Source organism: Lepeophtheirus salmonis, chromosome 3 (assembly GCF_016086655.4).
Source record: "Lepeophtheirus salmonis chromosome 3, UVic_Lsal_1.4, whole genome shotgun sequence".
NCBI lineage: Eukaryota > Metazoa > Arthropoda > Copepoda > Siphonostomatoida > Caligidae > Lepeophtheirus > Lepeophtheirus salmonis.
In genome coordinates this window covers 26538787-26551595 of record NC_052133.2, presented here as the reverse complement: position 1 = coordinate 26551595, position 12809 = coordinate 26538787, and the positions used below count along the sequence as shown (strand labels likewise).

Below are 12809 nucleotides of genomic sequence, written 5' to 3'. Positions count from 1 at the left end.
TTTATCGAAATCTAGCTCCCTCACATATCCGATCATCTAATAATAATCCTAGTTTCATCATATACATATTTTTACTTGCAAAAAGGGAGCCTAATGAAGGAGAGTTTTTGTACGGGGATTTTCTCTCTAAAAATATCCTCAAAGAATCATCAAAAGCTGTTGTGTAATTTGACTAGAACCCAAAATTTTATTTATTTATTTCATACCAGTTTATAAAAATGAGCAATTTTCATACAAAAAAACTTTTTGAGCGATTGAACGATCACTCACAAATCCCAAGTCTACTAATAGAGTACTATTCTAACCTCTAATAAAGAGGGGATAAAAAATGGTTCCATTATGTGCTCCGTGAGAGATTAAATCTATATCAAGAAATCAAAGTTTATCTGTATGTATGAAAAACAGTCATAAGGTACACCATTTTTATTGGTCCCTGATGTATATTATATAACAATACGCCAAAAAGAAAGAAAAATGAGTATACTATAAAAGGAGTAAAAATAAATTCAATCTTGCAGGCGTTTAGTTCAACTCATACAAACCCCTCCGTCTAAAAAGCAACAATTTTTTAGTTGACGTGCCTTTGTTCTATTTGTAATATTTCAATGTTTAACTATGATAACTTATTGTAAACAATTGTCTAAGAAAAATGTAAACAAAAAAAAATAAGCAAAATAAACCAAGAAATTAGAGAGTCATAACAAAAACATGGAGCTATCCACACATGGAAAATCATCATTAGAGATCTCTAAAGTGGTAGGCTGAACCCCCTCTACTGTTTACCGGTTGACACGGAAAGCCACGCAAAAGGCTTCCACATGGTTCATATCAAGGCTAAAATAAAAGGCTGAGGCATTTAAAGACACCATTGAAGGCAGAAGAGGCACGGTGACTGTCAATGGCCTTGCTCGTGAATTTAATAGCAGCCAGACCACCATGCACCGCTTGGTGAAAGAAGACTTAAGCCTTAATGCCTACAAGATAACTATTTGTCAGGGTTTGAAACCTTTGGATCGAGTATAGCGTGTGATTCGGTGCAAAATCCACCTTAACAAGATTGAAAAGAAAGACTCTTGGCCTCCCAACAGCCCCGACTGTGGTCCCCTGAACTCTGATTTTTTTTTAAAGCTTAAGGGGAAGCTATTTGGAGTCCAATAAACAATAAAGAGAAAGTAGTAGGTAAAAATATCGAATAGGTAAAACGTCGAACAGACAAAACGTCGACCGGAAAATATTACATTTCAAAATATGAAAAACTGTTTCTACGACATTTCACATTTCCAGTCCGAGATATTTACCATAGCACCCATACATAAACTAACAGTAAAGAACCCTTACAAACCCCCCTCTATACTTCGAAATTTGGGGCTATTTAGGGTACCCCAGAGCCTCATGCCCTTTATGTAAATGGAGGTGGGGTAAATTAAAATAGTGGCGGAAGGTTTAATCCCATTTTGGGGCCAGGAAGTACCAAAAACAGCTCAAACATTAGGGGGTACATATGGGTTGTGAGGTGCTCTTAGTGGTCACTTAAATAGTGGCGGTGGATTTCATCCCATTTTGGGGCACTGCGGTGACTGAAAACACCCCCAACATGTATAAGGGGGGAGGGCCCCTTACTGGTAGTTTATATAGAAATGGTACCGCTGGATTATGTTTCAAGGGGAAAAATGTCTGAATGGGATATATTGCAGGACCATTTAGAGTAGTCCTTTATTTTTATATTCTACGGTCGACCTTCTTTCATTGGACTTTTTGTCTGGTCGACGATTAGTCTATTCGACATTTTGTACATGCGATGTTTTGTCAGTCGACGTTCCGTCGGTTGACATTTTGACGGCCGATGCTTTATCCACGCACCCAATAAAGGACCTTCTGGAGGTTGTTCTCAACCCGGAGCCAAGCTTTGTAAAAAATCTCCTGAGCAAAGTTCCTCATCCAGCTGGAAGTGGTCATATAGGCAAGAAGGTGACTTTCTTGATTAAAAATGCAAATAAGGTATCCATTGATTGTATTTATTAATTACATTTTCCGATATTTGAAAATATTTTTTTAAATATAAATTTTTTGTAATGTTCATAAAGTGTAGCATTTTAGACGGGGGAGCTTGTATTAAAAAAGAAAGAAAATCCAGAAGTACTTTATATTTAAAGCGATCAATGTGTCATTAGATGAGGTTCTGGCTCATCAAATATATTAAATTATTTTTCTCAAGCGTTTATTATTACTTTTTTATTCTTGAGGAGAGAATATCTAAGTATTGAGTGAGTAGCTAAGTGTAAGTAGGCGGAGTGTAACACCCTTTGTTTGGGAGTTATCTCCTATATTATTCAAGTAAAATTTGTGTGGAATTCGGTCCCTAAATAACTCAGAGCAATGCAGGGTAAAACCACTAATTAATAATAAAAAAAACATTTTGTTGACCATGTTTAAAAAATGTTATAGTTAAGAATCACTCCTATAGAGTATAAACGTAGAAATCCAGATGCAGGATTAGACTAAAAGTTGGTCGATTACTAAATGATATACTAGGTGGGTTAAAATAAAATGAAACTGGCTCGCAGCTTAATGCCCATGAGGATTTGTTGGTACATGTACCTGAGCAGTTGAGAACCCCTGCATAAAAGGACATTTAAAATTTTTATGACCTGAGTAATTACAGTAACGCAAACTATAAATCGTGGTAATTATCTAGTAAATATTTGATTAGTCACCTTTATTTGCAATAAATTGCAATTCAAACTGCCTGTATACATATCTACAATGCCTATAAGAAACTTAAGATTGTAAAACTTAATTTTTATTTTTTAGCATGGAAGTTTGTAGTTGTTGGTAACCTAAACAGTGTTTTTCTAATTTCTAGAGCTGTTATCGTTATTTTTTCATTCTTGAGGAGATAATATCAAAGTACAAGTTGTAACCACGAGTGTTTTTACTCATGAATAATGAAGAGTAACGCTGATGATTTGTGGGGAAGTTATATCTCCATGTCCTTAATGCTGGACTTATTGAATATGCATATGTCCTTCCAATATACAAAGTCGAATTTTTGCGTTTATTTCCTTCATATCACTGCTAATTTAATGAAAATGAAAATTTTCTGTATTTTGTGCATGTAAAAAAAACCCTAAAATTTACCCTGACAATTTGAAAAATGCTTTAGAATATAGCAGCTTAGATCAGCTGTAACAGAGGCAGAGAAGAAGGAAATGAACAAGGACATTGGCTGGAATGATTCTAATGTGGATCCTAAATCCTACTCAGAGTTCAACAAGAACTTACAATCAAACTCCCCAATAAATCCTAGAGGATACTCTCCGTCTTTTATGAGGACACACAAATGTTCAATGAGGTTTTGAATATCATTGAATCTATTTAAGAAAGGATGTACTACTCACGAATCATATAACAATGACAACAACTGGGGAAAAGGAAATTCATTCGTCAGATTACTAATTCCAAAAAAGCGGGGTACCTTAAAAAATCTGCTTTTCTTTCCAACATTCTTCAAATTTTCAGGGTAAGCATGTTCATTTTCCTTTCTCCTTTTTTTTTATTATAGCGAACAAGCTTACGATTTACAACTCTACACATACTCTCCATATTTGAGTTGTCAATAAATCAAATCATCACATATATTAGTGATGACGTGATTTTTACAAATGCAACTAAATTATTTTTATATTAGGGAGAAAACGACATTAAAGATAGGGTCTCATTAAGAAATAATGAGCCGTTCATTCTCTTATTGAATTTATTGAGTGATTGTCGATTCAATCAGCCATCAACGCTCATACCTTTTCGTACAACAAACGCGTTCTTGTCATGTCAATTCAATAAACCAAAAAGAAAATAGCAATAAAAAACACTTGATCACGTTAATTGAGGGTAATTTGTAATGTTTGGCTCATTCAATACATATTTAATTATGGAATTAATGGAAATATCACTTTAACCAAATAATAGAACATTCATAAATGATCATTTACGTTCATTTTGCCTTCAATGGTTCATAAACAAGCTAAAAATATATTTTATGGGAGTGTGACAAGATGTAATTTTGGGAATCAATATAGATAAAGTTATCTTTTAATTTATTTCTCTTGTGCCTTTAAATTGAATTAAATCTTTTAGGAATTCTACGTCTGCATAAAAATGGGTCATATTTAGAAAAGTTAGTGGGGCTCTTGAAGTGGGAGCCACATTTTTATAGATATAAGAGACGGGAGTGCCTTTTATGCGGAACATTAGACCATTTTTTTCAGGGAATGTTTAATTTTAAATGACGTATATATGAGAGAGAAAATTTTGCTAGATAATATCTTTGAATATAAACTCGATAAGGATGATTTTTTAACCTTTTTTAATGGCACATGCCATGGGTAGATCAATTTTATTTTAACAAAACCCCAGTATGTGTTATATACTATGAGAATACAAGGAAAAATTGACATTAATGGACTAGTATCTATTGCGGAATATTACATTCGTGTTTTATTAAGTATTTACAAGGTGTTCACGATAAATTAGAACTACTTTAAACTTCATCCAGATCCATAATGTGGATATTCGGGGTTAAGTCATACTAATATAAAAGGTTGCGTGAACAATACACTATAACTTCCACCACAATTGTTTTGACAAAAAACAATAGTCATCATGGAACAGCCAAGGAGAGACGCCATCCTGGAATTGGCTCACGCAGAATACAAGCCCTCTGCTATCTACAAGCTTCTTAACTACCCCAAGACCACGGTGTGCCGGGTCTTCACTGCCTGGGAGGTTGAGGGGAAGGTCTGCTGCAAGGCCCACAATATGAGAAGCGACCCCATCCGCACTCCCCGCTTCCTTGAAGGCCTCTGGAATCCATCAAGGATTCGCCGGGGGGACTTCCTTGTCCAGGTTGGCCAAGAACTGTGGAGTAAGCAAGCAGCTGGTCTCCAAGGCTGTGAATGAGGACCTCGGGTACAAGTCATACCGAATGGCCAAACAACACATCCTCACGGCATCCATGAAGACCACCAGGCTCACCAACGGTAAGCGTCTCCTCAATGACCTGAAGAGCCATGTAGGAAGAATCATCTTCTTCTCCGATGAGAAGAACTGGACTGTCGACAGAAGCTACAACTTCCAGAATGACAGATGGCTTGCCAAGGAGAGAGAAGAGGTCCCTGCGGTCTTCACCACAATGTTCCTGGGCTCCATTACGAGGGAGTGGAATGCTGTCGATTCAGCGGAAGTCATCAGGGCATGCAAATCCTTTAGGGGCAGGATGGAGAAGATGGTGGCTCCTGAGGGAGAACATGTTGAATGAATTTATTGTTTAATATATTGTCTAACTTTTTTATATTAACAAATACACTCCAAATTCCATTTTTATCAAGCAGGTTGAATTTTAAGATAGTTCCAATTTATCGTGGACGCCCTGTAAATGTATTATACGCGGTTATGTTCCATGAATGTGTGAATATATAAATTAGTTTTAATTACATATGTTTGAGTAATGCCCATTACCAAATCTTGTTCTTTAAGTAGTATATAATTCATTCATTCGTTAATACTTTGTTCCTTATTCTGAGTTGAATTGAGTTTATATATTGTATATATATTAAAAGTAAAGAGCACTTTCTTATATTTAGTGTAAAGAAATTGAAATGAGAAAACTTGTTATAAAAGTCTATCAAGTCCTTTAAAGTCTCCAGAAAGCTTTTGATTACATATCAACTCTCAAGTCTTTGATTTTAAGCTTAAGTCAGAGCCGTTGATAGTGGGATGTAAGAAGGAAGGGCTAAAATAATTATCGCAGGCCCACAACTTAAAGGGACCCATGCATTAAAGTATTAGAGCTTTGAAAAGAGCTCCAAGGTCCCTTTCGACAAAATTCTTGGGATAACTATGGAGTTCTAAATATTTGAATATTTCCATTAGTTGGTTGGGTGAAAAAAAACCCGGCTGATTCGTTTGCTCATTATAAGAAAGAGCTCCAATTTCTAAACTCAAAGGGGTATCATATTTGTAATATATATAGAAACTTTTATATCTTAATCACATTGGTCTTATTATTAACTTTTGAATCAAACATAAAATAAATAAGTATGTATTTATCAGAAATCTACATACGCTTCAAGGAAAGTTGCCAAGGAGAAGATTGGCAAAATAATTAATTATAGCTGGAACGTATAATATTTGAGTATAATACGTTCTCATAACACATGTATCCTACTCTAAACTTTATGCTGAACATCTAGAATGAGATAGTTAGTAACTACGTCCTTTCAGCTATTGTAGTTACCATAAAAGACCGATAAGGACCGGTCCTGTAACTGACTAATTTTATTAGGAGTGAAATGATGGGTTTGGAGTCTTTTTAGACGGATACAACACTGGGAAAATAAGGCGTGGTTTAATGTTAATATTTACCTATATTACTTATATAATGATTTGATGACCCTTACAAAGAGTAGCAAAATCATTAAACATCTAATAAAGTATAGGAATCAATTATAAATATGATCCTGTAATTATAAATCCTTAATAACAATGTTAAATAAACTAGTATTTACTAGCAGGAGTACCCGACATTGCTTGGAATAATTAGGGGACGATGAACAGACAAAAAGAATTACAAACTTTACCTATGTACTCCGCTACCCAGCATGTCTTATTAAAAAAGAAAAGACGTGCTGTTCTCCAGCTACACGCCCTCTTTGCCACATTGTTATATCCTAGAAGAAGTAGTCACGCGTTCCTAAGAAAAATAGGTCCCTCAAAATACAAACAAACTTGGCTTAATGAATTTAGTTATAATAGGATAAAATATATGATAATTTATTCTAAATAATAAATAAAATATAGTAAATATTATCATAATTTACATCAAATTCTTTCATGGATATCTATATTTACTCTGCTAATTTTGCCAGGTACTTGGGAAACTATGCGATAATTTTTTCGGCTATAATTAAAGAATTGTATTTGTCAACAGCCCTTTTTTTTCATAACAGGGCGATGACGGAATATCACAAACAAGACGAAATGAACACTGGTAAAAATCAAAATATGGATTGTTATTAAGTTTTATTTTACCTCTTATAAATTTCAATATTAAAAATCTAATAAAAAAACTACATAATGAAAGCTTCTCAAATATTTATTTGAGAACTGATCAAATTTAATATAAATGTAAGATAAAATAAAATCATTCCAAACGTCCAAATTTATTGATTGATAGCTAATGCAGAATTGATTCATTCGAATACTATTATGAAAAAATTCAAATATAAACAAATTAAAAGGGTTTAATTAATTTGAACAGTCTAATAATACCTTCACCACTTCAAAGCCTCAAAAATGAGTGCTTTAGTACGTTCAAAAATTAAGGAAAAGAGAACACTTTTCTTATAGACAGAAAACTATTTTGATTTTTATAAATTCCTCTAGTGGTCATGTAAAATATATAAGTTTTCTTATTAAAAGTAAAAATTAATTAACTAATTATTATATTTTGATAAAGCAGCACTTTCCTATCTGTTTAAGGCCTACCCAAAAAAACACAAAACCATTATTTCTTAGATATCACACAGATATTTCGTTAGTAATTACAATACGTAATGTACTCTTCAGTATATATTTTTTACATAGGGATTACGAGAGGATGACGAAACGAGATAATTTGTTTGAATTTGTCAGCAGTAAAACAACTTTGAACAAAAATCACAAAAAAGAGACAGTCTTAATTAATTTGTTTACTTCATATATGTATACAAACAGCCCAATAATTCATAGAAATATGTATTTTAATCAATGACTTAAGATGCCAAATAATTTTAATTTAAAATACATATAACATTGAAATAAAATTTATCAATTATTTTATTGTGACAATCAAATTTGGCTACTTCCACTGCAATTTGCAGCGCACAAAATGTGTTAAAAAGAATAATTCGTTGATATAAATTAGCAATAATTTGTATTGAAAGAATTGAAATATAATCCACTGTCAAATTTGAGAAAATACACTCGAGCTTGCTTTTGGATTGACGAGCTACATGTTTTGTCCCACTAACACGAATATTGTCTTTTCGTGACGAAATGTAATAATACGAAATTTGACGAAACAAAACGAAACTAACACTGCTTTTTCACCACAAATTTAGCTGTAGCATGTTATATTTATTTAACATAACCTTAATTTAGGTACACATAAATAGACTGTTTGATGTCATAAAAATAATTAATTTCATCTTCTGCTTTGTAATTGTTTATTTAAAAATATTTCAAATAAAAAGCACAACAATTCTGTTAAAAGAATAACAGATCTTTTGAATGATACCACATTAATTACAATCAAACATCCGGCTGATCCTTGAGATCAAGATGAAAATGATTTTGTAATACTCTGACGATATACTAGGATCTATCCAACTGAAACTTTAGTCAAGAGGAAATGGGGTCAGATGTAGATACACCATTCACAGGCCCTGTGGTTCTGATCCCGATAACACTAGTAAACAAAAATACATTTTTCCCTAATATATTTAAATCGCATTTTATGAATTTAAACCCGGACTTGCAACTAAGTCACCGGTGGCGGAATATATTTGCAAATGGACGGAAAGGGAGCTAATTAAGTCGTCGTGACGTTAAAGGGCCTGTGGGGGCCCTTTTTTGACAAAATTTATTTTTATTTTATAAAAGTTAAAATTTGACAAAAAACTTAACTTTTTGTAATAATTTTAGAGTTAAAATTTTTTCGGTAGGGATTAAAATTTGAAGAATGAATAACCTATTTTTTTAATTTATAAATGACAAATTGAAAAAAGCTCTCGAGAATGTAGACATTTTGATTTTTGGGGCTAGAGGAAAAATGTTTATTGCAAAAGCTATAAAAATTCCTTAAAAGTGGGTGATCAATACTCGTTATGATTCAGGTGCATCTGTCAACGAGTCTTTTTCGTAACTCCACAAGTTCCTTCTTCAGGAGGGTACATTCAGGGTTGATCTTATCTAGTGGTACACATTTTATTATTTTCAATCCAGAATGGTACTAGTACAAAATCACGGATGAGGACAACGAGACATCTTATGTCTGAACACAGCAAGCTAAGAAAGTTAGGCAGAGTAAAGCCAATTCTAAATTTTCTCAAAGCCAACAAAAATTTGGGCAAAGCTTTACTTTTTTCTGATGAAAAAATGTTCACCCTTGATGCAAATGTGAATAAGTAGAACAGCTGTTACATCACAACCGAGCATACAGACAATGTTTCAGCTTAAGTGAGACATGTCTTCAAAATAAAAAATCCAGGCGGAACCCTTTTCTAGGGCATTGAGGAGTCTGTCCTCCCATTTTTGTTGAGAGAAAGGAGCAACTCAATACAGATGCTTAAATAGAACATATGGATAAGAAGGTGCCACTATGTGCCAAAGAAAAGTTCGGAGATAACTTTGTGTTCACTCAAGACGGAGCTACATGCATCACGCCGCTAACATCCAAGTCATACTGAGAGACAACTTCCCGCACTTTTAGGACCTCAACATGTGGATACACTCCTCCCCAGACGCAAGCCTTTGGAGTACTCTATCAAGGCACATATGGAGAAGAGAGTTTGTGCTACTTCTCACGGGAGTGTCCAGTCTCTAGATGCTTCCATTAAGAAGGAGTGGACCAAGCTCGAGTATGATTACATTGTCAAGGTTTGCAAAGGGCTTAGGCCTCTTATTGAAGTAGTTATTAGAGCTGTGGGGTCACATATTACATGAAATTTGTGCATAGTATTATTTTCAGATAATTTTGTAAATAAATGTCCTCAGAAAATCTCGTCTAAAAATTGTACTCTTTAAAAATTGAAAAAAAAAAAAAAAAAATGTGTAGGAGACGATAAGATCAACACTGTACAAAATATTAGAATATAGCTACAGACCGTTTGAGGATGGAATGTTCCATATCATGATCCCAATGATGATGAAGCACTTAATCACACTTAATGCAATAATTGTCATGTCTTCCTTCCTCTTGTGGACTGTGTCTTATAATTATTGTAACCGTCCTTTATGACCGTATCATTCAATCTGTTTACTTTTGTTTTTCTGCTTTTCTTTTACGTTTGTGTTAGTTTTTAGAAGGTAAAGGAATGCTAACCACCTTTCACGCCGCAACTTGTCACTCATTATTAATGTATGTAATAGAGACCTCTTTGCTAAAGAGTAGATATGCCTTTTGCACCGAAAAGTTGTATATAGGTATGTTTTTGAGTGATCGTAATAACTTTTTGATACCCCTCACTCAATGAAAGTGAGACTAGTCGAAATGGAGCATCAAATAATATATAACACTTTTGTTTAGAGGTTGAAAAAAAAAAAAAAAAAGATTGAAATATGAGCCCTGTCAACATAAAAGCAAGCTTGAATGATTTTTCTCAAAATTGACTGTGGGTTTGAAACTACTTGTATTCTTCCAGAAATTATCCTCATTTTCTACCAACAAAATTAGTCTTATTAACCTATTGAAAGACCCACAAATGTCACTTAAAGTATTCAAATTTATAAATCATTTTTGAAAAGCCATATCCGGCCCAATATCAGTTTCTTAAACCAAATAAAGGTTTTAAACTATAGCTAAAATTCTTGGTTATCTTAAATCATCCCAGTAATTTGAATACTAAGTCTATAATTGACTCAAATACGCCTATGAAATATTGGGCAGTATGTACTTTGTACATATACAGGGTTAGTCGTAACTAATGGTACACGATTTAATTTGTATAGAGTAAAATTTAAAGCAGAGGTTTTGTGAGTACATTTATTTTACAAAATCATCTAAAAATAGTGCTCGGCACAACTTTTATTTAATATGTGAGTCATCGACTAGAATAATTCTCTCAATATGAGACCTAAATCCCTTTTCAGACTCAAGCTGGGTCTACTCCCTCTTGATGGAAGCATCTAGAGACTGGACACTCATGTGAGAAGTAGCACAAACACTCTCCTCCAGGTGTGCCTTGATAGAGTAGTCCAAGGGAGAGGAGGATAGCCAAATATTGAGGTACGAAAAGTTCAGAAAGTTGTCTTTTAGGAAGGCCTGAATCTTAGTCGGAGCTCCAAAGTTATCTTTGAACTTTTCTTTGGCTCAAGGTAGCAGATATGTTCGATGAAAGTATCTACATTTGGTCGTTCCTTCCTCTCGACAAAAATGGGAGAGCATACTCCACAACGCCCAAGACTATAGTTTTTGCTGGATTTTTTTGTTCCGAAGGTATAGCTCAATGAAGCTGAGATATTGTCTAGATGTTCGGTTGTGATGTAACAGCTGCTCCGCTTATTTAGAGTGGCATCAGCGAAGATAATGTTTTTTCATCAGAAAAGAGTAAAAGTTTGCCCGAATTTTTATTGGCCTTGAGAAAATTTAGAATCTTCTTATCTCTTACCGACTGTCTGTGTTCAGAGATAAGATGTCTTGTTGTCCTAATACCGTGGTTTTGAACCAATGGCATTCCTGATTCAAAATAATAAAATGTGTACCGCTATATATGAAGTAAAAAATAAGTAATGGTTGTTTCCTTTTCGTAATTATTGTTTAAGATTTTTTTTTTTCTTGGCTTACAACATTTATTGTTTTGTTTAATGATTGAAAGGCACTTAATAATGCACGTCAATCCCAAAGCAAGCCAGAATAACTTTTCCCCAAATTGAGTGTTTATTAACATTTATATTTTTCTACGAATTATCTTCAATTTCAATTTGCGGTGTTCCGCAAATTGCACTCTTAAAGTAGTCAAAATCGATCGTTCATTGTAAAGGGTTTATCTCTTAAAACAAATAAACAACTTAATACTCGGATCAGGTTCAGCGGTTAATATTGATCCCAATCTCAAGTTTTTCATTTCAACAGTTTCGATCTCGGTTCCTCTCTTTGGTACCGGTTCTTTTTCTATACAGCCTCAGTTTTGGTAACAGGTGCTTAAAACAAGGGGCGTCGCAAGAAACTTCGGGTCCAGGGAATTATATATAATCGGAGCTACAGCCACCTTATACGCAGAGTGCCACAAGTTCCAGCAGGGTCCCGGAAAACTACGGTTGCTTGAGACAATGGGTTTCAAAGAGGAGGCTCTGAGTAGGGGGGGGGGATTTTTAATATTATATATATGTGTATCTATGATTCTGAATTCATTTTAAAAATTGCGAAAAAATACAACAAACGAAAATAAGCACAAGAAACGAGGCCGATAAGCAATATATTGCAGTCTCGGTTTGACTTAGCCGCTAGACCAATCAGGGCACAACCTTGCAAACAAGTGTTTAAACTATTCCTAAAATTCTTGGGCATATTAACTCATCTCACAAATTTGAATACAAAGCCTATTACGGACTCAAATATGCCTACGAAATATTGAGCAATATGTACCTATATATATTAAGTTAAAACATATATTGGCACTTCGTCCTTTTCGGGATTGATTGTAGTTCAAGATTGTTTTTTTTTTGTTGACATATTATATACTTTTGTTCAAGGATTAAAAGATACTGTTTCTCACAAAAAATATAAAAAATGAGATTGTCAACACAAAAGCATGCTAGAATGATCTATCTCTAAGTTGAGTGTGTATTTTATTTGCATTCTTCGACGAATTATCCTCAATTTCTATTAACAAATTAATATTGCAAATTGCACAAAAAGTAGACAAATTGTGGAGTGAAAAATTAATACCTACTATTTGAATGGCCATATAGGGCCCAATATACAAGTTTCTTAAACCAAATAAAGATTATAAGCTATACCTAAATTTCTTGGGTATCTTAACTTATCCCACAAA

General features: G+C 33.9%; 1 protein-coding gene across 1 annotated transcript in view; it reads right to left on the bottom strand.

The window, feature by feature from the left end:
• LOC121114552 (uncharacterized) overlaps positions 1-10124 on the bottom strand; it is a 41707-nt gene extending 31583 nt beyond the window's left edge. Inside the window, exon 1 of the mRNA XM_040708547.2 lies at positions 9921-10124. Within this exon, the coding sequence (XP_040564481.2) occupies positions 9921-9999 (79 nt within the window). The 5' untranslated portion in view covers positions 10000-10124. The remainder of the gene's footprint in view (positions 1-9920) is intronic.
• Between the last annotated feature and the right edge of the window lie 2685 nt (positions 10125-12809).